The sequence below is a fragment of the Chenopodium quinoa genome, unplaced genomic scaffold (assembly GCF_001683475.1).
Source record: "Chenopodium quinoa cultivar QQ74 unplaced genomic scaffold, ASM168347v1, whole genome shotgun sequence".
Lineage (NCBI taxonomy): Eukaryota > Viridiplantae > Streptophyta > Magnoliopsida > Caryophyllales > Amaranthaceae > Chenopodium > Chenopodium quinoa.
This window is the reverse complement of record NW_018742879.1, coordinates 1,886,811-1,913,179: the sequence shown is the minus strand read 5'-3', so window position 1 is coordinate 1,913,179 and position 26,369 is coordinate 1,886,811. Positions and strand designations below refer to the sequence as shown.

Sequence of the window (26,369 nt, the reverse complement as noted above, 5' to 3'; positions counted from 1 at the left end):
AATTCTACACCACAGTGACCTCGAATGATGGTGTCCTACATCTGCGATGCAAGAAGAAATGTGGTTGGATGCTACGGGGTACCAAATCGAGTGAGCACTCACGTGGTTTTACCATAGTCACGTACAAAGGCCCGCATCGGGAGACATGTATCACTGAAGTACTATCTAATGATCACCCACACTTGGATTCGTCCGTAATAGCCGAGTATGTGAAGTCCTTTGTGCGGAAAGATCCTTCGTTGAAAGTGGAATTCATACAGGAACTGATCTCGAAGCAATTTCATTTCGATGTCCCGTATCGACGAGCGTGGTATGCCAAGGAGAAAGCTATAGCTGAGATATTTGGGGATTGGGAGAGTTCATATGACAGACTTCCCCACTTCATGCAAGCACTCCTACGGTCGAACCCGGGAATATGTGTCATATGGAAACACAAAGCTTTAGTGGATGGTGTATACTACAGCAACATGGAAGTGTTTGAACGAGTGTTTTGGGCCTTCGGTCCTTGTATCGATGGCTTTAAACATTGTATGCCTGTTATCTGTATCGATGGGACGCACTTGTACGGGAAGTATAAAGGAACACTGTTGGTTGCTACGAGTGTTGATGCAAGCTTCCAAGTATTTCCTATTGCATTTGCGGTGGTTGAAGGGGAAAACACTTCCAGCTGGTCTTGGTTCCTAGGTTGTATTCGAGATCGTGTCACGCAACGGGATGGCCTTTGTGTTATTTATGATCGGCATCCTGGGATCATTGCAGCAATGAATGATCCTAATGTTGGATTCACCCAGCCCCGAGCGTATCACAGGTTTTGTGTCCGCCACATAGCCTCTAACTTGAAGACTCACGTGTGAAGTAACGACATGAGAGACATGTTCAAGGCCGCTGCGTACCAAAGGCAAGAAAGAAAACTTCAAGCTGATCTGTGTTTCATTGGTAAGGCCTGTCCCAAGGCCATTGAGTACATTGCTCAAGTCCCGTTCCCTATGTGGTCTCTGTTTCACGACAGTGGTCGCAGGTATGGTATATGTACTACTAACTTCTCGGAGACATTCAACAATGTGCTGAAAGGAGCTCGGTTTCTACCGATTATGTCCCTTGTCGAGTTAACCTTCCACAGAGTTAACAAGTATTTCACTTTGAGAAGGGAGTCTTCTGAGGCTAGGTCTGATCAGGGACTTCCATACCCCCCAAAGGTCACTGCCATCCTCGAGAAGAACACCGCTAAAGCCAGATATCATAGAGTGGATGCCTATAACCGGCGATTGCATATTTACCAGGTGACAACAGAGAGGGGAGAGAGAGTTGGTAATAAAGGAGGCCACAAGCATACGGTGAACTGGCAGTTGAGAACGTGTACGTGCAACAAACCGAAGATATTCCACCTCCCATGTTCTCATGTGCTAGCAGTCTGTGCTACATACTCACTATCAGAACGGCCTTGGGTGGACCCTCTGTTGCAGTCGGCCGCCTACATGAACACCTATGCACCACAGTTCTGGTCGATCCCCTGCGAGACAACCTGGGCACAGTGGGCACAGTACGTAGGCCCTAAACTCATTCCGGACGGCACAATGATACGTGGAAAAGGTCGTCCAAAGTCGAAGCGCATACGCAATGAGATGGATGACAACAACCGGCCCCCAACCAAATGCAGCCGTTGTCACCAGCAAGGTCACAACCGCACTACTTGTCCATCTAGACCAACATAGGACCTAAGTGTATATGTGTTATTTGATATAGTAGTATGTAGTGGTGTTATTTTGATGAAACAGTTATAATTTTCTACATCATGTGTTATTGTGTTCAATTCGATGAATTTTATTTTGTACGTTGGATGTTCGAGATTTCCTGTTTATGCCTTTCAATCGAAATTAGTATTCAATATATTGTGTTAGTGTTTGGTGTGTAACGTTTTCAATGAACAGATATCATGGACGTACGGGATAGGACACCCGGACCTGTTGACCCTTCTGTCCTGACACTACAGGACACCCATCGGAGCGTCGACGTATGGAACCTGACGGTAATGATTCATCTTTAACGTTTTTGGATTCTTTGATGTACTATCTTTTGTTACTTATAAATGCTCCTGTGTTTTCAGGGTGACGTAGCGAAGCCACTACAGTGCAGGCACTACAGGACCCCCTGGGTTGTCCATGATCGCTGCCTTGAGTACGTGACGTACGCTGGCTTTGGCGGTGTACATCGCTTGGGATTCAGGGAGATCGACCGACACCTTGTCACGGCGTTAGTGGAGAGATGGAGGCAGGAGACGCACTCCTTCCACCTACCAGTTGGGGAGGCGACTGTGACATTGCGGGACGTGGCAATACTGACGCGCCTTCCAGTACAGGGGACTGCGGTGACGGGATCATTTCTAGTCGATCCCGTTGGATTGGTTGTGCGGGTTCTCGGGGTGCAGCCGGGTCCCAACGATGTTAGGGGCTCCGCCTTGAGGACGGTCTGGTTACGAGATACTTTCCAGGGCTTGCCTGCGGACGCCGATGACGGCACAGTACAGAGATACGCTCGAGCGTACTTGTTCTTCCTCATATCCGGCGTGTTGTTTGGCAACAAGAGAGGGAGCCACTTGCAGCTTATTTACCTACAGCTGTTAGACCACGACTGGGAGCATATCCGTGGATGATGGTCACTCCATCCATTCGCGGTTTGACCCCGGCCAGAGTAGCAGTGGAGGTGATCCTACGTCGCACACAGAGGCAGAGGAGTACATCTTCCACAGTTCTGCACCCTTCAGAACCCAGGAGGACGCATCGTCCAGCCAGCTCACTCCCCCCCCCCCGCGCCGGAACCCATTCACCACCATTCACCATTACACTCGGCGTCGTCCAAGACGAAGGGACGACAGTGAGGCTAGGGAAGGGTTACACCAAATTGATGAGTAGTGAACGTATTGTATCATTGTTTTGTCCTTTTTCCTGGAATGCTGTATATAACGATTGCATTATCAATATAAGACATGCTGGTTGAATGAATCTGTTTGTGTTTTGAAGTTTTGTTTGCTTATTTATCCAAATCGGATTTATGTTAGTCAAAATAGATCCTTCAGGGCTAATGTACATTAAACAACAGACATTTGGAATCCATAGTCGAAAATGGGGAAGAAAGGATGGCCCGTGGTGGTTAATGTGGTTGTTCATGGTGGTTTTAGTGTTGTTGGTTGTGGTGGGTGGTTATCGTTGTTGAATGGTTGGGGTTGGTGGTGGAGCTGGTTGAAGTGTTGTTGGAGGTCAAAAGTGGTGGCAGATGGTGGTCGATGGTGGGGGTTGTTGGTGGATTGTGGTGGCAAGAATCATGGCAGGGGGTGGTGGGTGGGGGCAGAAGAAAGTGGCAGATCAGTGGCAAAAGGCTGATTCTGCTGCTGTTTTGCACACCAGCAGAGAAACGCTGTCCCAGACAGCGTTTTAGGTTGAAAATAAGACGTTGTCTGAGACAGCGAGGTACAAGGAATTTTGTACATAAAGCGCTGTTTGGGACAACGTCTTTGGTATTTGTTTTTTAAAAACATTTTTATAAATAAAAGGCAATTACAAAAATTTTTTAAAAAAAGGTCAAGAACAAAGACGCTGTCTTAGACAGCGTTTTTAGGTTGATTTTTTTTTTAAAAAAAAAACCAGGCATAAAACGCTGACCGAGACAGCGTTTTAGCCTGGAAGCTTAGTTTGGTAAATACTTTTGCCACGCAACCATTTTGGTTAATATTTGCCAAAATTGGCTCACTTTGGAAAAACGTCCAAATATTTAGCTTTATCAGTACATAATTTGTATAATTTTTTTTTAACTCTTTTTTTTACACATTTTTTTAAATTTAGTTATTTCAATTAAAGAATTGAAGTATTAATACTTTGCATGTGCTCACTCCGTTTTGGTCTACTCACCTAATACATGTTTGATTCATCTAGTTTTCATTGAACTGAAAATTAATGATTAAAATTGAATTGTGCTAATAATAATTAAATATTAATTATTGAAATTAAATTTAAATGATCGAAAGATAGAAACTGATATTTACCTAATTATTCTAGGAGTTCTCGATTAGATTTCATCTCTTGATTTGATTGAATTTTGATCATAGAATATAAAACAAAAAACATCATCATCAAAGAGAGTTTTTGTTGAATAATCTATAGTAAATTAATTAGTAATGCATGTTTTTAAAATATCTAATTTTACTAGGAGTATTGCTTAATTAACAATATTTTTGTCAATAAGAAAATGAATATAAAAAGATATCGTCGAATATGACTTGAATTTTTTAAGTCCGATAAAACATGATTTGATTCTATAAGAATTAATAATAACAATAATAACAATAATATGACATAGGGTGAATAAAAGAAGAGAGATGGAGAGTAGTAAATTAAGTGATGAGTGTGTGTAAGAAAAAATAACTAAATTATGGATAAAATAGAGGTAATAAATCTAACAACAGAAGTTGATACTCTTATTAGAAATGGAAAATGGATAAATTAAAAAAGATTGGAGGAGTATTGGTGTATATATTATACGGAGTATAATAATAACTCTTTTTTTTTAAAAAAGAAAGTATTATAATAACTTAATAAGCATATGTACGAGGAAACAAGATATCCATTTGTGAACTCATGTGAATCATGAATTATTGAAACGTAATAAGCAAAGTAAATTCATAATTGGCCAGCAATTTCTTCGTCGCAATAATTAAATTCCAGGCTATCCGACCAGCGTTGCAATTTGCAAGAGCCAACTTTAAATGGTTGATTTGCTTCAAATAATATATTTTAATATATTCTAACAATTACTCTTTTGAGAATTGTCCTAGAAAGCATGGGAAACCCTTTGCATGTAATTTATTGCATGCTTATAAATTTATACACCGTAATTTTTAATTAAGTTATTATTTTATTTTTGGCGTATTCATAATTCAAGTAATTAATGGCAGAGCTAAGATTTTAAAAACTGGATGTCAACACTATATTCACGTGATGATGATAAGAACTGTAAATTACTCCATACAAAAAATTACTCCATACAAATATATATATATATATATATATATATATATATATATATATATATATATATATATATATATATATACTTCGTATATTTTTAAGAAAAGAAAAAAAATGTATTATTATATCAAAACCAATAGTTTTAATTTACAAGTTTGTGTCAGCCAACATCCTATCTCGTATTTGTAATTTGTATTACAATTTTGTAGTCATGAGTAGTTTCAAAATGAATAATGCATGATAGAATGACACTTTAAAATCTACTCGTAGTTTCATTTTTCCTTTGAAAGTTAAGCAATTTATGTCTTAATTCCTCGAGTTGTGAGATAAGTGGAATTTCAATATTCCATATATATGTACTTTGTTTCGTTTGAATTGATTTTAAATGGAATAAGTCAAAATAATTAAACAAAAACACTACTAACTCGAAAATAATAGTAATCCTAACTATTATGATGATCTCTACTATTCTCCCTATATACCAAATCAATTATGCATAATATGTTCCAATCCACTCATTAATTGTCTATGTAATTAGTAATTACTAAATAGATCTTCAATAACACTACGTCTCCAAAAAAAAATTACGTCCCATTATAAAGTACACTAGCCTATCAAATTCCAACTAATCCGATAAGGTTGCAAGGAATTTAAACGTTGACAATGTTACATCCATGATCATCCACCCCATACCTTATGCTAAGGCTATCCGTTAAGCCGTTAGCTAATTGGTTGTTAAGTTCATTCCCATTTAAGACTCTCTATGACAAAAGAATATTCTTCAATTCTATGTTTGGTAATTGGTAATAGTTTATGCCATGTGCAATCTATTTTTGTATTTAACACGTAATTGTACGGTTGTAATTTTTTTTTTTTTTTTTTACAACCACGATTGTATATTTTTGTTAACTTCTTTTACCTTTTTCCTATTTTTTGTTTATTTAATTTTTTTTATTCAAGTGACACCAATAATTACGGGGTATGCCAAAATATAACGGTTATGCAAGTTGCTAACTGTTTTGGGCTCTCTTCCATACTCTTCTTTCTTATCACGTGTCTAATGTTTTGTGCAGAAAAAAAAAATGTTTTTTATAATCTGTACGATTGTATAAAGTATGAATGGGTTTGATGAACTGAAAAGGAGAGAGAGAGAGAGTTTAATTATACGTACTAACTAACATTATTAGTGCATGCGTCAATAACGCGTATAATTAATTAGCTAATTAATTTGATATTTTTTTTTGACACAGCTAATTAATTTGATTAAATTTACGTCCATACATCGTATATGTGTATGATATACAAAAAATTTAAGAATACTTTTAGATTAATATATAAAAGGATTTGAATTTTAATGACCACATAGTTAAGAGTACGTGGGTGAATTGATGTGGAGAGTACAGATTAAGACTTGAAAACCTTAATTTAACTCTTAAAATAGGGCCCAACTAATAACTCAATCATACACAATTTAGAATTTGTGAATTTGTAGTACTCTTCAAACACTACAATTTCAATGAGGAAAAAAAATACTTCGTATATATTTCTATATAGTTTGATCACTTTAAAAAGCTACAAGTACGGATAATAAGAATAGATCCTAGCATCCCATGAAACTGGGAGGGAAGCTCTAACCAACTAATACGCTTTACTCTCACGATACAAGTGATTTTAAAACTTAATTTAGCTTGGCGGGGACCTTATTAAGACATGATTAGATATTAGGTTTATGTGGGATTGATTAGGGAAATTTCCATCAAGACTATTAATGCCCTTTTTCTTATTAATTCATAGAGAAAAATTAGAACAGATAGCTTTAAAATCCTTTTTACTAGATATATACTAGCCTTGAACACAGAAATCATAAGATGAAAACGTATATAGAACTCTAATAACACTATAGTCACTATATCCTCCGCTTATCCCTATCCCTAGTTTGACGCATATATATTGCATATGTGGTACGATCCTAAAAATGGAGACATATGACTAACTGATACAACTAAAACTAAACCCTAACCCAATTCTAAATAAATTTGATGAAAATACAACACTATTTTATATAGGGACTTTGAATTTCTTATATTGGTAATTGATTAGGAGAAAATATCGTCATTTAACCTTTACTATTGGGATCTTTGCATTTTCTACTTCGATTTGTACTAATACTAGAAGGTATATTGTACGCCCAAGCACAACAATATTGAAATTTGAAACCAGACTCCTTGACATTGTACATTTGCAATTTAAATCTATGTTTAGTGACAATTTTGCAACTACTTATTTTAATTTGTGTATTTCAAGTGATTGTGCAAAAGCGTCAAATGTTGCAATTGTTGGGTCAAATTTTGTGAGAACGAGTATAGTTTCTACGAAGTATCTATTTCTTGATTTCTTCTATCATCTAGTTTTAGAAGATAAATAAACTTTAAGGCATGGTATAAACTTAAATTTGCTCCAACTCCCTCACCCCCACCCCCCCCCCCCCCCACACCTTTATATTCCCAAAAAATGGTTTAGAAATTAATTTGGCTTATTGGTATGGACCATATTAAGGCATGATTAAGTATATATTAGGTTTATGTGGGTCTATAAGAAAAATTTCATCAAGAGTATCGATATCTTTTTCTTAATAATTCCGTGAGGAAAATTTTATACAGAAAATTTGAATATCCTTTCAAAGGGTTGAAATAATAATTAAAAAAATAAATAAATAGATATAAGATAAAGAGCACAATAAACTGTAGCTTTAGTTGAGTCGAACCTTAAATCTAATATGACATATATTACTTGTATGACCTTAAAATTAGAGACAAACAACTAAGAAATAAAGCCTACCCCAAACTTAATTTGAAATAAATCTCAAATAGTCCAATAGTGATGAAATGCAATCCAAGTAAAGTAGACATAAAATAAAATATTCCCATATAAGACTCTAATTCCCTTTATTGGTAACTAATCTATTAAATAAAACCATCATTTGACCTTTAATGATTGATAAAGCTCTTCAATTTCTACTCCTCTACAACTCCTAAATTTTTCCGATGATAATGTCGCAATAAGGTTATTACTCATCGAAAGCAGGATAAAATATCCCAACATTCCTCATTTTAAGTACATACTCAATATATAGATATGACATACGAACATATTAAAACATATTGGTAACATTAGATAGAGGTAGAGTCAGCCAAACATATTTCGAAGGTATGAAGAGTAAAGAACAAAATCGCGAATACATGCTTGACAAGTAGCATGGGACAACAAATATGGCCCAAGTTGAAAGGGGCAAAAACAACCAAAAGAAGAGCATCATTAGATGATTTAGTTACAAAAGGTGAGGTCATAAAAGTAGGGTGAGACCAATGAGAAGAGAGTGTTTGACATAATAATGTTAGGTCTTTATAACGGTTATTATTGGTTTTATGAGGACTTTGCTGTTTTCAGAGTTTTATTAGTGTCATCATTTTTTTGGTTTTGGCTGGTGGGCCTATCGAACGCGACGTTGGGCCGTCTTGTATTTTCTGGCCCACGTGCTCTAGAAGACTTTTTATTAGTATTTATTTTATTTTATTTTGTTTTCTATTTAAGTACTGAAGCTGATTTTAGCTGAGTAGTAGCCTATGTGGAATGATGGTGACTTCAACACCCGCTCTGCTGCTGTAATTTACGATTAAGATTTAACAATGGTTAGTTATGTACTTATGTGTTATCATTTGTCAAATGTCACACTTGCGCATTTCATTTGCTAATTGACCCTCCTTTTCTTTAGGGTTGTGATAAGGAAGTTAACTCTTACAATTGTTTGATTTTGTTTACCTTGTTTTCACTAATTTAAGCTATTAACTAAACTTTTTTTAACTTCTTAGATTTTACATAACCGTAAATTGAATTTATACGATGCTTTGTACAATAGTTGTATTAGCTGGCAGTACAAACTCACCTACCCCCCTCCTAATGTGGAAAATATGAGGATTTTGGGAATAAGTTTTTTTTTTCAAGTTCTCTTTATTATTGGTTGAGAAAAAATGGGTTATACCACCTATTATTTTATAAATTATTAATTTTCAGTTCTATTTACTTTTATTAGAAGCACTATTTGAACTTATATTTTGAACCCATCTTATTTGAATTTTAGCATCATCTAAACTTATTTTCATAAAATAAGTGTAAATGAGGTGAGCAAATAACCTTTAATGGTTTATTAAAAAAAAAAAAAAAAAAAAGGTCTCACAAGTCACAATTAGATTTTGTACTTTTATGAGGAAATTACACATCTTGATCGTGGGTCATTCTTAAGATTTAGGGTAGAATTTTCTAACAAAACACACGTTGGTCATTTAATTTTTGCTTATAGGCTAGCTCTATTCAGGCTCATTTTTATTCTATACTTAGGTAGAAAATTTAATCCAAAAATAGCCATGGCGACTTTTAGTCAAAATCTGACATGACTCGTGATTAGTTGTAAATAGGTGATAGTGTTGCTACAAATGCGATTTAATCTCAAAAATTATATTTCACTGTTTTCAGATTATCATCTATGCTACGTAACATCCACAAAATATGTGAATTTCTTGTATACTACGTATATGACATTCTTAATGAAATTATTTAACACACTTTTATTCTTTACTTAGGTACTCCAATCCTTAATTGTGATATTTAGCCTAATAATGACCATGACGATTTTAGTTAAAATCTAACATGACTCGTCATTAGCTGTAAATAGATGATGGCGTTGCTGCAAATGTAATTTGATCTCAAAAATAGTACATTAACCGTTTATATTACCAACTATGGTACGCAATATCGTTAGAATTATGAATCTATTGAATATATGACATTCTTAATTAATTAATTTAACGCATATTTGTTAATCTTGACTTAAATATTTAACTTATCTATGGACATCTATATCTTAAACTTTAATAACTCTTACCTCATTCACACAATCTTTTCCTCATAGTTCGTATTGTAACTTAGAGTCAATCTAGTATTTTATCACAAAAATCAATGTCTTAAGAATACACTATTATTGTTGATAATTGACTAAAGAGAAGAGAGTACGAGTAGTGCTCTCATATCCCGCCGTCATGCGATGTGTAGCGACATATTTCGAATAAACCAACTCCCAATAATCCTACTGGTAGATACTTTAATTCGATTTGTTAAAAAATAAAATAAAATACAAAGTTGATATTTGTATAATAAGATCAAAGACGTTACGTTTGGTATAAAAGTATAGTGTGCATGTTGCTAAGAAAGTAAATTACTCCGTAATTCAATAAGTTTAATTCTTTAATCTAGCGTTATCGTACGGATTATTTACAACTTACTAGTATGCTCTGGGTATTATTTAGAGTAATTTTTTTTTATTTTTTTTATTTATTATAGAGCTTGAAATATTTTTTTTGTTAGAAAATTATAATAATACAACGACAACAATAACTACTTTGGATTACTTTTGCTCTTATTTACATGAAAAATGCTATCCATAGCCTTTAAGGCTTTATATAAGGAGCTAAAAACGGAAAAAACAAATGAAAATATAACATTAATTAAACTAACTTGCGCGTGATTTTGTCATGCATTCTTAAATTAATATTCCCTCCGCCTTTTATTACTTGCTCCATTTTTCTTTTGCGGCCGTATTTTATTACTTGCTCCATTTCCTTTTGGAAACTTTTAACAATATTATACTATAATCCTCCGCACTAGTGGCCGCTCATATCATATTTTAATAATTTTCATATTCTCTGTCCTTCTAACTTATATTCACATAGGTAATATGTTTTTTTAGATATTCCTATTCTTCAACCAATCCCATTTCCATTATATTCCTCCTAAAACTCAAATATTCCTTTCGAATACTTACTTTTGAATATTCCTCCTAAAACTCCATCGTAGAGAAATGGAGCAAGTATTAAAATACAAAGAGAATTTCATATTAGGAAAGATATTTTATAAGGCTACATAAGATTATCCTAAGTTTAATGTTTTACTCTACGAGGCCAATTACCAAATTTTGGAGTTACATATGCATTTTTGTTCTATTAATAGTGTTATTCTGTACGTATAAGGTATTTAATTATTCTACTTAATGCCGTTGATTATGTTGCTTCTCGAGGTATAATACTCCATAGACAATAACTCTTCTCATTGTATCAATTTAAATCTAATTACTGTAGAATTTGAGACATAAGAGAAGACTATATCTTTAACTCATATTCAATTATTCATGCATTTTTTTATTTTATTTTTTACAAAAAAAATTTATATTGTGTAATGTCACATTCAGATAAGCGGTGAGTTGGTGGAAATTGTTTCAAAATTGGAGATGCAATTAAAAATATGTGACTAAGCTAAGCTTAATAGGTGCAATCAAATCAATGGGATATGATTGATCTTCTTTTTCAATATAAACAAAATTAACATCTTAATCATCAAATTAAAAAAGTTTTGTATAGTTGGGCAAAGAAGGCATATATTAGCTCAATTTACAAGTGTACATAGAATTAACCAGACCTAGAAACTAATACTTCACATTATTTCTAGATGAAATTGATGTATACTAATAATATATCATAACTTTATATTATATACTACGTATGCACTTTAACTTAGTTGGTCAAACGATATTATTTCAAATCAAAATTGGAAAACAAAGGTCACTAAACTAAATTTACATGTAATCAAATCAATGGCTTAATCTATTGATTGGATTGATTTAATTTCATCACAAATATGGACAAAATTAATATCAAAATCGTCAAAAAGAAAAAGGGTAACATCTTACATGGTCATTAATTAAAGTACACTCATATATTGTCCAATGCACAACTATTTGATCTAAATATATCTCCTACTAATATAATGTATAACTGGTTGTATAATGCAAGGTATATATAAGATCATTATTTAACCTATGCATGCTCACAAGATACGAGCACATAATTTAATTACAAGTAAATAATCTTAATCGTACCAATGGTACCATACATGCATGTTGAAGATATAATGTACATAAAAAGTTAGCCAAATATATATTCATCAAATTAACTAGATTATATTTTACTAATTGTACATTTTTGGCTGATAATGATGTTACTAATAACAAATTGTTTCACTATAAAAAGATACGGGCCAAACCCACTTACTAAAAAAAAGTCAACAAATCAGTAAAAATTGGCAATCACAATCAATAAAAAGATTATTATTCCATTAGGGCTATGCAGAAACCTGTAGCTACATATACCCGGAAAAAGATAGGGCAAGTGTCACTCCCAAATTATTTGGGACCAGTTACAAGATTAGAGGTTTAATTTATAAGAATATTAATATTATACAATGCAATGAATATCACACATAATTATATAAAACTATATACAGGTCTATTTTGAGTCATTATATTAAAGTTTGATAATGTATATCCATTATTTCTTAGGCTGCAAAATGTGGACCTTCTCAATCAGTTAAATTAGATAGGGCTGCTTTAATCTTATGTGGAATACAAAACTTCAACCCTTTGTTGTTGTTATATGTAAGCTAAGTTAAGATAATGAAGGAACTTCTTTGTTTATCCAAATGAAGCAAAGGGACAATGGAAACGTAAATTAGTTGTTTAAAGTATTAGGGGTTGTACGTGAGAGCCGAGATCAAATTTTGTTTATAACGTTGCCTTTTGTGGCTCTATACACAAAAGAAAATGAAGCTAAGAGATGTATTTGTTGATTTTGGCCGCTGGATATATGTTGATGTAAATTTGCATTTTCTAACACCTCATTATAAGAGAAAAATGCATTCTTATTAGTTATTAATTTATTACTCTATATAACATATTCTTACAAAAATTAATTTTACAATTTACAAATGGAAATAATCTTTATTATCAACATAAGGAATAATATGTACCTTAAAGAAATAGAGAAATAAATAAATGGACACTGCTTATTTTATTTCCATGTAACAAGTCCAAACAAAGTTCGAACAAAAACTAATTTATCTTTATTAGAGAAATAGATAAATGGACATAGTTCGAACAAAAATACTAACAAATTAGTGTCTGTTTGAACAAACAAATTAAAGTATATACTTTGTATATAATATAAAGTTCAAACAAATACTAATATATTAGTGTTTGTTTGGACAAACAAAGTATAATTAATCTTATTTATGACTACTTATAGATGTAAAAATACTTATTACTCCATACAAATTAGTGGACAAAATTCACATATTAGTGTTTGTTTGAATAAACAAATTATATCAAATCTTACTTTCGATTTTTCAAATACTCTTATGCAGAGTATATTCCTCTTTTGTTAGTATTTTTATTTCATTTTTTGTATGTTAAATGAAAGGCCATATCAGATCGAAAGGCAAAATCTTCGGAATCCTTTATGGCTCAACCTAGCTCGAGTTAGCGAGCTTGACATTTTGGGAGTGTAGGGGAATGATATGAGAATCTCCTTTCTCTAATTGTTTCTAGTGGAGGTTGAACTTGCACTCTGCTTTCTCTAGGCCAAGTCAAGCTTAGCTTGATTAAAAAAAAGCAATAAAAATTGCGATGAGCTTGGATTATACTAACAAAAGAGAAATACAATTTTTCAAGCACACTACTTATTTTGATGTAAGACCTTTCATGTAAGACCTTGTTCAGTTCAACTTATTTTTATTTATTTAATAAAAAATAAGTTCAGATCAGATCATCGTTTTATGTGCGGTTTTTTTTGCTACATATTTTTAATTTCGTAATGAAAAAAATTATGAAAATTACATATTATTAAAGTGCACATTATTACAAATCTAATAAGACCCCATTTGATACATTTTTTCCTTATATATTATTGTTCATATAAGGTCAAAGTTTGATCAATTCAGATAATAAGATCTGACCAGATCAGACCACTTCAAATCAGACCAGACCAGATCAGATCAGATAAACAAAAATAAAATGAACTAAACATGCCATAACAAGTCCAATTTGTTAAAAAAAATGTATGAAGTCCATTAATTTTACAAATTTTTGCCTAGACTCTAGGGTAGCCAGCTTCTCCTACACCCCCATGCTACTACGTCGTTTTATATTGAACCATTCTGCCATTTTTTTTTCTTCATCTTTTTTCATTTTTGTTAACTTTCTATTCAAGCAACTATATAATGATTTTCTTAACCTAATTTCCATTTTATTTATCTCATATTTTACTTATTTCATTTTCTCTCTCCTGCATTTTTTATTTTTCCCCCAATTTTTCTCTCTCTTCTTCCATGGAAATTTCTAGCTCAATTGCGTTTGATCGTGACAGTGATTCTAGCTTAATTGCTTTTGATCGTGATTGTGATTCTATTTTTTCTGCTGGAGTTGGTTTAGTCGACTCGTTTTCGAAACAATGTGAGTAATTTTTTCCTCAATCATTCGATTTTGATTATGCTCTATTTTTCGCGTGTAATAGTTCGATTTTGATTTTTGATTTCATAGTTTTGCTAATTGTATGAACTATAGTTTATATAATGCTCAATTATAATTTTTGATTTTATTGTTTAGCTAATTGTTATTGCTTATTGTATGAATTAAAATCAAAATTATGGTCGATTATAATATTTGATTTCATTTTTATTTATGATTATTTTAATTTATAGTTTGTGATGTATTGTTGTGATTTTATTGTTTTTCTTTGTAATGTTGTCATTCGATTGATGTTTTTTTCCAGTTTTCTGCATTTTAATGATTGTCTATAGTTTTATAAAATTTGACATTCAATTAATGCTCATGTATGTTAGATTATATGTACATTTACGTTAACATAGGTGTAATTACTGTAATTTACATTTATTTATGTAATCATAAATGTTCATTTATATGTTTTATTATCATTTTGATATATGTTCATTTATGTAATGATAAATGATCATTAACAGTTTACTTGTGGTTATTGTACATTATTGCTATTATTTGTGTTCATTTGTTACATTTTAATATTGCAGTGGAAAAAAAGAATGTTATTTTATTTGAGGAAGCAGCTAGTTCTGAATTTTATGGGAAACAATTTCCTTCTGAAGATGTGGCTTATGAAATGTTTAATGAATATGCATTTAGAAAGGGCTTTGGAATTAGAATTGGAAAAAGTAAGAGGCGAAGAGATGATTCATTCTCTATGAAAAGATTTGTTTGTACAAATGAGGGTTTTAAAGATGATAAGTGCAGGAATAATAGGCTGTATGAGAGACTTAACATAAGGGCTGGTTGCTTAGCTTTTGTGCAGTTTAGTATTGACCGTTCAGGTGTATATACATGTACAAGACATGAGATGGTTCATAATCATGAAATGATTCCTGTTGACAAGAGACATTTAATAAGGTCTCAAAGGGATATTTCTAAGGAACATATTAATTTCATTTCTACACTTAGATTGAGTGGAGTTAAAGTTTCTGATTCTTTGAGAGCTTTGAAAAAGGAGGTTGGAGGGTCTCCTAACCTTTGTTTTACAGCTCCTGATGCTTATAATGCTATTTCTGTTGAAAAGACAGCTAAACTTGGGGGAGGTGACAGCAATCAACTAATCAAATTTTTTGCTAAGAGACAAATTGATGAAGCAGATTTCTATTATGATTTTGAACAAGATGAAAATGGTGCATTGGTTAATTTCTTTTGGAGAGATGGAAGGATGATGAGAGATTATCATTACTTTGGTGATTTGTTAGTTTTTGATACTACTTATAGGACTAACAAATATGGTATGATTTGTGCTCCATTTGTGGGTATGAATCATCATGCAAATAATGTGATGTTTGGCATGGGATTTATACTTAATGAAAGAACAGAATCATTTGAGTGGTTATTTGATACTTTTCTAACTTCTATGGGAAGGAGAAGTCCTATTACTATTATGACTGATCAAGCTCAAGCAATTGCAGCTGGGATAAGAAATATTTTCCCCAAAGGTGTTCATCATAGATTATGTGTGTGGCATATTGAACAAAATTCTAAGAAACACATTGGGGCGTTGAGAGCTTTGGATGGTTTCACTGATTTATTTGGTTATTTACTGAAGTATTGTGAAACTCCACCAGAATTTGAGCATTATTGGAAAAGGTACTTCTGCTTTATACTTGTTTAGCTTCTTAAATAATTTTTACAAAAATGAACATTTAGTTTTTTATAAATGTTTATTTATAATGATCATAACTGTTATGCTTAATGATCATGTTTCATTTACAGAATGTTGTTGAAATATGACTGTGCAAATGTTGATTGGTTGAATGATTTATATAAAATCAAAGAGATGTGGTGTCCAGCTTTTTCAAAGAGATTTTGGTCAGGAGGTGTGCTTTCATCTCAACGTAGTGAGACAACTAACAAATCAGTTTCTCAAAGGCTTAACAAGACACAAGGTCTATGTGATTTCTATCAAGTGTTTCTCGATGTGGTTCAAGAGTGGAGAAGCAAAGAAAAAAGGAGAGATTATAATACAATCAGAGGTAATCGTCATTTGGCCTTTGCATACATTGGGATTCTTGTTCATGCTAGATCATTGTATACTATTCAAGCTTATGTGCTTTTTGAGGAAGAGTTCATTAAGGGTACTGCTTGTGATCATAAGGATGATGGTGTGAATTTTCCTGAATATTATTATCATTTGTGGAGACCTGGGAAAGATATGATCAAGCACGAGGTTGTTTTTAATAAAGAAAAACATGCAATATGTTGTACATGCATGTTGTTTAGTGAAATGGGTTTGCTTTGTTGTCATGCTCTTCGAATTTATCATATGAATTGTGTTCATAAGATTCCAGATGACTATATATGTAAGAGGTGGACTAAGGCTGCTATGTGTAGTCATGGCCTTGATGAACCTACAATGAAAACCAATGTAGTATCTACAAGTGTTTGGAGGACACAAACACTAAGGAAATTTGTTAAGTTGGTAACAAGTTGTCAACACTCTTTGAATGCTAGAGCAGAGGTTGAATGTTATTTCAATCTTTTAAAAGAAAAGATTGAGAGTGTTACTGGTACTATTAACCGGTTGAAGGTATTGAAATTGTTGATCATGAAGTTAAGAATCCGGCAAAATCAAGAACTATTGGAGAGAGGAATTATAGGCCTAAGAGTAATTTAGAGAAGGCTTATAACAAAGCCAGGGGTCAGTGGTTGAAGAAAAAGTCAGTATACACTCCTTATAAAAGATCTAAAGGTCAAGCAGTAGTTCAGGTAATAATGCACATTTATGTTTTTGTTATTGATCATTTATGTTCAAGAATTGAACATTTTTGTTTTGCCTTAGGAATTGGACGAGAATGGGTGTCCTATATCTTATGCTAATTCTTTGGCTGATCCTAATGAGTTAATTGTGATTGAAGATCCAAGTGCTCAGGTAAAAACTTATTTTCTTTTTTTTTATCTGTTTTTATCAAATTCTTTAGAATATTAAACATTTTTACTTTTAATTTTTTTTCAAGGTTTGTAATAAAAAGACTGCCATTGTAGAAGATATCCCTTCAGATGATAGTGTTTCAAATGACTTTGAACAGGTATTATGTAAATGATTATGTATGTAATTGTAGTTGTTCATTTTAGTAGTTTAAGTTGTGATTATAATGTTTTTATAATTTTCATTTTATTATAGGAATATGGATATAGCTCTATGCAATCAAACGTTACTGTTGATCCAGACATATCTTCTATTGTTAAGGTGAAATATTAATCATCTACCTTTTAATTTTGTATAAGGTCATTATGAATTTTGAATTTGATCACTAATTATTTTAATTTTGATCAATAGGGTAAAACAGCTGCAATTGCTCATGATGTTGATAATTTTCCAACAAGTTCTCAATTGCCACCAAAGAAACCAAGAAATGTACAATTTCCCACAGTTGTGCATGCTCAAATCAATGCTCAAGCTCCTTCTAAAGTTTCTAGCATTGTTCAAAATCCTCCAAAAGCTCCAAGAAATGTTCAAGTTCGTTCTAGTGTTCCGAAGAAAGTTCAAGCTCCTTCTAATGTTCCAAGAAGTACTCAAGGCTGTTTTCGGAATGTTCAAGTTGATTCTAGTATTTCAAGAAATGTGCATGATGTTCCTAATGTTCCAAGAAGTACTCAAGGAAATTCAAGGAATGTGCAAGTTTCTCCTAGTGTTTCAAGGAATGTTCTACTTTCTCCTAGTGTTTCAATGAATGTTCAAGGATCTCCTACTGTTTCAAGAAGTACTCAAGGAGGTTCTCCACAGATTTCAACCAAATATGATAGGTTATTAGCGTTTTTTGATACTAGTGTGGCTAAGAGATTGGCTACAAATGGTAAATAAGAGAGTAAATCAATATGCAATTATGTTTTGGTGTTTAACTATCAACATTTTTAGTTGTCTCAACTTTATAGAGATTCAAGTGCTTTAAGTTTTTTATATTTTGATTTATTAAGTAATTTGAATCTTTTTTTTTTCAAACTATTCTTAAATGTTCTATAAATGATTATTTTTGCTTTTGGAAGTGATCATATACTATTTTAAATAGTAAGAACCATTATTAAATTGGAATAATTATATTAGATGATTTAAAACTGGCAATTATAATGTAACACTTTACTATTTGTAAATATTAAAAAGATAATAAATTTTGTCTTTACTTGAACAACAACAAAAACTTATGTCCATACAAATACTGAAAGCAAGTATGATCATATATATGTCTATATATGAACATATTGTATTAAGCTTGTGCAAATCTTCTTGCTGCTCTTCTATTGTTCTGTGACTGCCTGTTTCCTTCATTCAGCATTAGTTCAGCAGTGTATTGTACTGTGAGCTTTCTGATTTGGTTCACCTGTTCCAAGAAAATAATTTATTATAAACATGAACATTAATGGGATATAAATGATCATTATGTATTATAAAGTGATCATGAAGTATATTTTTTTGTTTTGTTGAAATTTACTTACATTGTTTGGTTTTAGGTCACAAACCCATTCTTCATTGGGATCAGCAGTGAAAGTTTCCATATGTTTCATAATGTAAACTCCACAGTTGGTGTAATCTTCGTTGCTCCTCCACTTCATTTTTTGCAAAACCACCTTATATTTCTCAATAGAATCTGCATCTTCATACCCCAACCCTTTCAAATATTCTGCATAACCTTTTAACTGCAACATATACAGAAAAAAAATTCAAAGGATCATATTAATATTGATCATTTTAATTTTCAATATTGATCATTTTGTATAAACAAATTGATCATTTATATATCTATTAAACAATATACTTACCACCAATTGGGGTTGGTTTTCATACTTTGTTGCAATTGTTTGATGTTTTGGCAGTTTCTTGTTGTCAATTATATGCATTGTCTCATTGATATGATCAATGCATAGAAGATAGAAATGTGCATATATGGCCACTGGAAAAAAAATCTGTACATAGTACACAATATTATTATATATACACATTAATGTAAATGAACATATTATAATTCCATATTGTTCATTAATACCTGTTGATATCCAACTGCACTCTTGATTTTGTATAACCTCAATTCATTTGTTATTCTTTCTTTGAAGTATGCAATTCTAAGCTCCATTGATGATCCTTCAGGACACACTGTATTTGCATACATAATTTGCTGCAAATAATGCACAAGGATCATTTTAATATTCATAATGATCATCTAGTATAAGTGAATTGATCATTTTAGTACACCAATGTATACATGTGTAATTTCAATAAAGACTTACATGTGGAAATGTTGAAAAGTATAACTTGTTCTTTGACCTTTTTTGATTCAGAATTACTGCCCATGAATCGATCACATTGTTAACTACTAATGTATCCCCTTCAAGAGTTTTCATTTCTTCCCTATTGATCGAATTCACTCCATCATAGTATAGTAGCTCACTGCAAAATATCAATTTTTTAAATTTTATGAGTTTACAACTAACATAATGTTAAAGTTTTAATGAAGTAAGTGATGTATACCTTTGATCTTTTCCACTATAAGCATACTGTTACAAGTTTGTTCATTGTGTCTTCATCTTTGAACAAATCCTTGTACTTGACCATGTATGGAGATCGGAAAGCAAGAGGAACATTTGGGATTTCCCTTTGTGGCCTAGTTAATGTGACCATATATTAATAAAAATATGAATTTTTTTAATAATGAACAAATAATTTATATAAAGAACAAATAGTAATACCTTATCTCTTTTTCCTTTGCAATCTCAGTTTTTGCCTTTTCAGCTTCTCTTGATTTTTTTCTTTCCAAAGTCTTCTCTCTGTCACTGAATAAATATTGAATTATGAATGATCATTTAGTATATTGATAATGAACATTATAAATCTATACACATGTAAAGACCATTTACCTTTGTCCTGTTGTGTTTTTGGAAATTTGAATCTTCTCTGTTTCAATTTCTTTTGAATCCTTTTTTGTCTCACTGAATATAAATATAGTATAAATGATTATTCAGTTTAATGTAAAAGAACATGTATATGTGGAATAATCATTTACCTTTCCTTCACATTTGAAGCATATATCTGTTTCTTCTTGTCTTCTCTGAAATATTAATCATGGTTAGTAATGAAGAGTAATTAATATAAAAAAAAACATTATTCTCCTTTTTTGAACAATGAACACTTAAAATATTACTAAAACATTTAAATTAAAATACATAATTTACATATCTTAAATTGTGCATTCCTACCCTAAAGCAAAATATTCCCTTCTGATTTTATACTACATATCCATTACTAACTTCATAAACAAAAACTGTCCAAAAAAATTACACTTTATAACCAAATTTATTCTACATGTCCATTCAAAATTATATATTTTCTAACAAGATAGGTCTTCCATGTTTACCCCATGCTTCCTCCTTTCTTGTTTGATTTATCAAGGATATCTTCCATACTTGAACATGCTGGAGATTTCAAGATTGTAGAAATATCTCCAGCAGCTTCCCTATTTTCAGTTGGTGTCTTGGGATCACCAACTTTTGAATCAGATGCTGCAAACAAAATACATGAAAAAAATTTAATATAACTAGAAATGAACATTATACTTAATAATTTGATCATTTATTTGTAATATGTGAACATTGTACCACTCTTTGAATTTCCTTCAACATTTTCTTCTAATGCTTCAGATTTTGAACCTTCACCTTTGTTTAATGCTTTTTGTATTAATTTGCATTCACACATATATAGACTTAGTATCATTAAAGAAGAATATCTTAGAATCACAAATGTTCATTTAATACTATATAAGTGAACTTTTTACCTTTTTTGAATTTCCTCCATCTTGTGGTTCTTCAGAATTTGAACCTCCAACTCTTTCTGTTGATTTAAAATATATGAAATTGTTAATGTAAATGAACATTTGTTATTCTGAATATATACTTTTTTGAATATTTAGACTAAACAAGCTTATTATTTTATAAATGAACATTATACTTTTCATAATTGTACATAGATATTAAAGCTTTACCCTCTTCTGGCTTAGAAGAAACATTTGCATCAGTTGTTGTTGAAGTTGTGGCTGCAACATTAATCTGTGCTTCTGTGTTCAAATAAATTAAATTTTAATTCTTTAATTATATTATACTCTTTAAGTAAGGATATTCAAATTAATGACAGTTTTTAATTAAGCATATTTACCAGTTGTTGGAGTTGGGGGAGTTAAGTTGCAACCCAAACTGAATGCCTTCCTTATATCATATTCCTTCTCATTTCCTATTTTCTTTTCTTCTGCTTCACTTGCCTCCATCAGTTCCTTCTCAATTTGAGCTATGGCATTCAAAAAATCCTCTGATCCAAATATTTCTTCATCTTGGCTGAGAATTGATGGTTCTCTTGCCATCTTTCCCAACACTTCATCTACCTTCTTGACCAACTGATTCCCAGGGAAGAGCTCTTTTGCCTTAACCAATTTGGTAGAAAGTCTTGCCAAAGATGCACCAACTTCTTGTACCATTGATGCAAATTCATTCATAAAGACCTGTCATTTATAGAACATATAAGAAAAATCATATAAGACATTATGTGTTTTGATATTGAACATTTCATAATTTATAAATGATCATTTTGTACCTTAGGATTGTCTGCAGGCTTTTCTTCTATTCTTGGAAGGACTTTTCCATATCCATAGTTCAAATCATTTTCTGTTTTTATCCTTTCAAGTGACATATCCCTTTTCCAACAAGAAATTATTGGAATTGTTCTTGGTTGTTTTTTGTTCAATCTTTGAACTCTGTCAAAGTAGAACAGCTGCACCAAAACCCATTACTATAAATGAACATATAATATAATACAAATGAACAATTAATATAAAAGATTAAAATTTTAGACAAAATCGATATTTAACATTTTGTTAATGAACATTCATTGTTACTAAATGAACATTTTATAATTTACTATTGTGTGTTGTAAACTTACCATCAGAAATTGCAGTGGTCCATTGTAGAATCCTTTTCCTCCACTCTTTCTCCATGTCACATGGCAACTGATGAGAGAGTCAAACACGTACTGACACCAATTCAAGTTTTTTTATTTTTTCTTTGTCCATCATAGAAAACAGAAACTTGAAATGGCATTGGTTGTTTGAAATACACTTCATCAAACAATTCACAGCAACTACCAAAAAGTTGGTGAGAAAATCTTCTTCTGCTGGCCTTTGGTTTTTGAATTTATCACTTGTATATTGAGCAATAATTTGGTTTACAGATGGTGTTTTGCCTTGCCATTTTGACCTCCAATTTTTTATAAATACACCAAAATCTTCACTTGCTCTGTCTGATTTGGCTTCAACAATGGGAATGTCTCCCATTGGCAAACCATATACAATTCTCACATCCTCCACCTCAATTTCAATTTTCTCACCTTTAGGCAGCTCAAAACTACAACTACTGACTTCAAAGCTATCTAAAACCCAATGGCTGAATTGTTTGTCAAGGTGAGGAAGTTCTATATCCAACAACGGCCCCAGTCCTATTTCATGCACTAATTTCTTCTGTGTATCACTCATTTTCTTAACCCAATGCATGAATTTGACATGGCCTCCTCTTGTCGAACTTCCAACTTCCTCTTCATTCTTTTCTTCCTCCTCTTCTTTTTTTTAGCCACTGAAAATTCAGTTTTCCTCTTCACAATCTTTTTTATTGGTTCCCTCTCATATAGAACCATTCTTTTTTCTTCAGCTTTTGGTTTTTTCAATGTTGTTTTCTTTTCTTGAACTACTTCCACCTCCTCACTTTCTTCATCTTCTTCTTTTTCAGCATCAAAAGCTGGATCCTCACTGTCTGATCGATCAGTATTACTTTTATCATCTTCTTCATTTTCCTCCTTTGATTGTTCTTCAATGATTTTTGTTTTCTTCAAAGGGCCTTTAGCTGATGCAGAAGGCCTCTTCTGGCCACCTAAACATTTGATCAATTATAATATGTAAAATGAACATATATATATGAAAGTGTAAATTGCTAGTTTGTATTTGAACATTTAACTTTATTAATATGTACATTACCTTTTTGTTCTACTTTTTTAAGAATTTTCTTTTCTGCAGGAGCAGAACTTGTTGCAGGGACTTCTTCTTGTTCTTCATCCTCTGATGGTTCATCATGAGGCACTTGATCTATGACTTTTCTTTTTTTTTGCAGGACATTTGGCTGATGCAGCAGGTCTTTTCTGACCACCTAATTATTTGATCAATTACATTAAGTAAAATAAACATTTTAAAAGTGTAAGATTGTAATTGAACATTTATTGTTTTAGATATGTTCTTTTACCTTTTTGGCCTGCTTTCCCAATAACTGCAGCCCTTGTACGCCCTGTTTTCTCAGCAGGTTTCTCTGCAACTGCAGTTGCAGCCCTTGGACGCCCAGGTTTTTTGGGTGTTGTTGCTGCTGGTAGGTTTTTAGCAATTGCTGCAGCAGCTGTTGATATAGTTGATATGCCAGGCAACTTAACATCTGCAAATAAACATTGTTATATAAATATTAATATAGTTGTAATATTTTATTTAATATGATCATTGTTATATTAGAAATTGTACATTTTATTTACCTCGTGATTTACTTCTTGTTCTTCTTGCTGGTGATTGTTCATATTCCTGTTTTTTCTGATTTTCTTCCAATTCTTTTTTCTTTTGATTTTTCCTTGCAACCATTTTCCTTCTTGGTTGCTTTGAATTTTGTGAAGATTCTTCACTCTTTTGAGACAAATTTAACTCTTCAACAGGTTTTATACCTCTCAATATTCTTGTCAACTCCTCATCCCTTTGCAATTCTTCTTGTCTTTCCAATTCTTCTTCTGTTTCATCCTCAATCTCAATTTCTTCACCACCTATACATTTAGATCATTTACAAATTGGTAAATGAACATTTTCAGTATAAGTGTTATTGATTAAAAAAATTTAATATTTAATTTAACAATTATGTACATTACCTAATAGGATTTTTTTAATTTCAGCAGGGGCCTTCTGTTGTGCATTTGCAGAACTTGCTGCATGGGATTTTTCTGCAGCAGAGGACTTTTCAGTAGTTGTAGCTGGGGCCATTTCAGCAGCAGTGGCTTTTCCAGCAGTATCAACAGTTGTAGCAGGGGCCTTTTTAGCAGCAATGACCTTGCTAACAGGAGCAGTTTTTCAGTTTTTTGTCAGCTTTTTTAGTATTCCTTGAGTTGACACTTTTAATTTTTTCCTGGCAACAGATAATTTATGATCAATAATATTGTAAATGTGGAATAGAAACATTTAATAAGTTATATATGTTCATACTTTTGCATTATGTATGAATGTGTTTCTTCAACTGCTGCTGGAGGCTCATCCTCTTTTGGAGGCTCTTCCTCTGCTGGAGGCTCATCCTCTGCTATAGCCTTCACTTGTTGTGTAGGCTGATCCTTTGCTGTAGCCTCTTTTGGAGGCTCATCTTCAGTTGATTGATTTCTGAAAATTAAAAATTGAAAATGATTAAAAATGTTTATCAACTAATATGAAAATGAACATTAGTTGATTTCTGAAAATACCCTGCTGCATCCTTTTTTGGTTGTAGTTGTTCAGCCTCTCTTGTGTCTTTCTTAGGTGATTGATTTCTGAAAATCAATTAATTTCAAATAATTAAAAATGTTTATTAAGTAATATGAAAATGAACATTATGGGAATCAAATACCCTGTATTCACTAATTCTGATCCAGCCTTTTCTTGTTGTAGGTGATCAGTTTTTGCTTCCTCTTCAGTTGTTTTTTTTTTTTTCTGAGAATGCAAATCATTAGATTATGTATGACAACTAAGAAATAAATGAACATTAAACACATTGAGGTAGAATATACCTTTGATTTGTTGATGCATCATCTATTTTTGAAGTTTCCTTCTCTTGTTCACTGAAATTTTTCGAATGTTAATACATAAAAGTATGATTATGTAACTGTATAAAAATTAATTATTGAATTTTTATTAAGTATTTATACCTTATTGATTGATTTTTCTCTGGCCTTGATCTTGACATTATAAATTTCACTTTCAACTTTTTTGGTTCACTAAAATTTTACAAATTATTTCAATTATGAGATTAAGTATTGAAGTAAATGATTGTACATTAAATATTACATATATGAATATTTGTAAGTATATCAACTTACTTGGGATGTAGGTTGTCTCCTAATAAATAGGGTTCCCACTTTTTTATAACTTCATTTCTATCCAATTTGTTGTCTATTTCAGAACATTCTTTTCTCTCATGAATTATAGGATAAGGATTGAACATTCCATTGTCAAATTGCATCAAGTGTATCACTTTAAATGGTACATCACTACAATGTAAATTAATATTGTAAATCATAAAAATTGACATGATGTTTCTATGTTAGACAAATGTACAGAATAGTTCATATAAATGATCAATATAGTTGTAGCAATGAACATTTGTATACACATATATGGATATATATATAATATAATATGAATTTTGACAATATAGTGTTTTGTAAATGTTCATTTTACTACACAGATGAATAAAGTATATGTTTTCTATTTGTACAAAATGGAATTTTGACATGAACAATTAATATGTCAGTAAATGTATACACATAAATTTAGAAATGAACAATTTAGAAACAAACATAAATTGCATGCTGTACACATAATATACAAATTTGAACATATGTATACATATATATGCACACATATATGCACACAATCCAATTTGAACATATACTGTTTTGTATTTGTTCATTATATTTCACAATACTATACTTTATATTTTTTTTGGTTGATCATTTAATCAAAATTATGCATACATTCCAATATTAACAGTAACTTGTTTAAATTTTTATTATCGTCTCAGAAATAGAGGAAAATTATGTTTATTTTGAAATT

General features: G+C 31.8%; 6 protein-coding genes and 2 long non-coding RNA genes across 8 annotated transcripts; 4 read left to right on the top strand and 4 right to left on the bottom strand.

The window, feature by feature from the left end:
* The first annotated feature begins 863 nt into the window (after positions 1-863).
* Positions 864-1,712, top strand: LOC110726291. The gene has a single exon (XM_021905742.1). The coding sequence runs from the start codon at positions 864-866 to the stop codon at positions 1,710-1,712; it is 849 nt and encodes a 282-aa protein (XP_021761434.1).
* Positions 1,713-1,777: 65 nt separating this feature from the next.
* Positions 1,778-2,650, top strand: LOC110726289 (serine/threonine-protein phosphatase 7 long form homolog). Its single transcript, XM_021905741.1, has 2 exons — positions 1,778-2,026; positions 2,105-2,650. The coding sequence occupies exons 1-2, from the start codon at positions 1,934-1,936 to the stop codon at positions 2,648-2,650; spliced, it is 639 nt and encodes a 212-aa protein (XP_021761433.1). The 5' UTR covers positions 1,778-1,933.
* Positions 2,651-14,285: 11,635 nt separating this feature from the next.
* LOC110726288 (protein FAR1-RELATED SEQUENCE 5-like) lies at positions 14,286-16,986 on the top strand. The gene is made up of 4 exons (XM_021905740.1): positions 14,286-14,409; positions 15,003-16,110; positions 16,237-16,888; positions 16,975-16,986. The coding sequence occupies exons 1-4, from the start codon at positions 14,286-14,288 to the stop codon at positions 16,984-16,986; spliced, it is 1,896 nt and encodes a 631-aa protein (XP_021761432.1).
* A 61-nt stretch (positions 16,987-17,047) lies between these two features.
* On the top strand, positions 17,048-18,366 carry LOC110726426. Its single transcript, XM_021905907.1, has 5 exons — positions 17,048-17,229; positions 17,303-17,392; positions 17,478-17,549; positions 17,645-17,710; positions 17,801-18,366. Exons 4-5 carry the CDS (start codon positions 17,663-17,665, stop codon positions 18,323-18,325), a joined length of 573 nt encoding a protein of 190 aa, XP_021761599.1. The 5' UTR covers positions 17,048-17,229; positions 17,303-17,392; positions 17,478-17,549; positions 17,645-17,662; the 3' UTR covers positions 18,326-18,366.
* A 975-nt stretch (positions 18,367-19,341) lies between these two features.
* On the bottom strand, positions 19,342-19,796 carry LOC110726231. Its single transcript, XR_002512350.1, has 3 exons — positions 19,744-19,796; positions 19,503-19,631; positions 19,342-19,422 (listed from the first exon to the last, which is right to left on the bottom strand). It is a non-coding gene; the product is annotated as an uncharacterized LOC110726231 (long non-coding RNA).
* A 1,467-nt stretch (positions 19,797-21,263) lies between these two features.
* LOC110726287 lies at positions 21,264-22,256 on the bottom strand. Its single transcript, XM_021905739.1, has 3 exons — positions 21,662-22,256; positions 21,492-21,563; positions 21,264-21,340 (listed from the first exon to the last, which is right to left on the bottom strand). The coding sequence occupies exons 1-3, from the start codon at positions 21,993-21,995 to the stop codon at positions 21,264-21,266; spliced, it is 483 nt and encodes a 160-aa protein (XP_021761431.1). The 5' UTR covers positions 21,996-22,256.
* A 767-nt stretch (positions 22,257-23,023) lies between these two features.
* Positions 23,024-24,164, bottom strand: LOC110726286 (titin-like). The gene is made up of 4 exons (XM_021905738.1): positions 24,062-24,164; positions 23,810-23,967; positions 23,523-23,691; positions 23,024-23,301 (listed from the first exon to the last, which is right to left on the bottom strand). Exons 1-4 carry the CDS (start codon positions 24,162-24,164, stop codon positions 23,024-23,026), a joined length of 708 nt encoding a protein of 235 aa, XP_021761430.1.
* Positions 24,165-24,289: 125 nt separating this feature from the next.
* LOC110726230 lies at positions 24,290-25,035 on the bottom strand. Its single transcript, XR_002512349.1, has 2 exons — positions 24,774-25,035; positions 24,290-24,696 (listed from the first exon to the last, which is right to left on the bottom strand). It is a non-coding gene; the product is annotated as an uncharacterized LOC110726230 (long non-coding RNA).
* Positions 25,036-26,369: the final 1,334 nt, after the last annotated feature.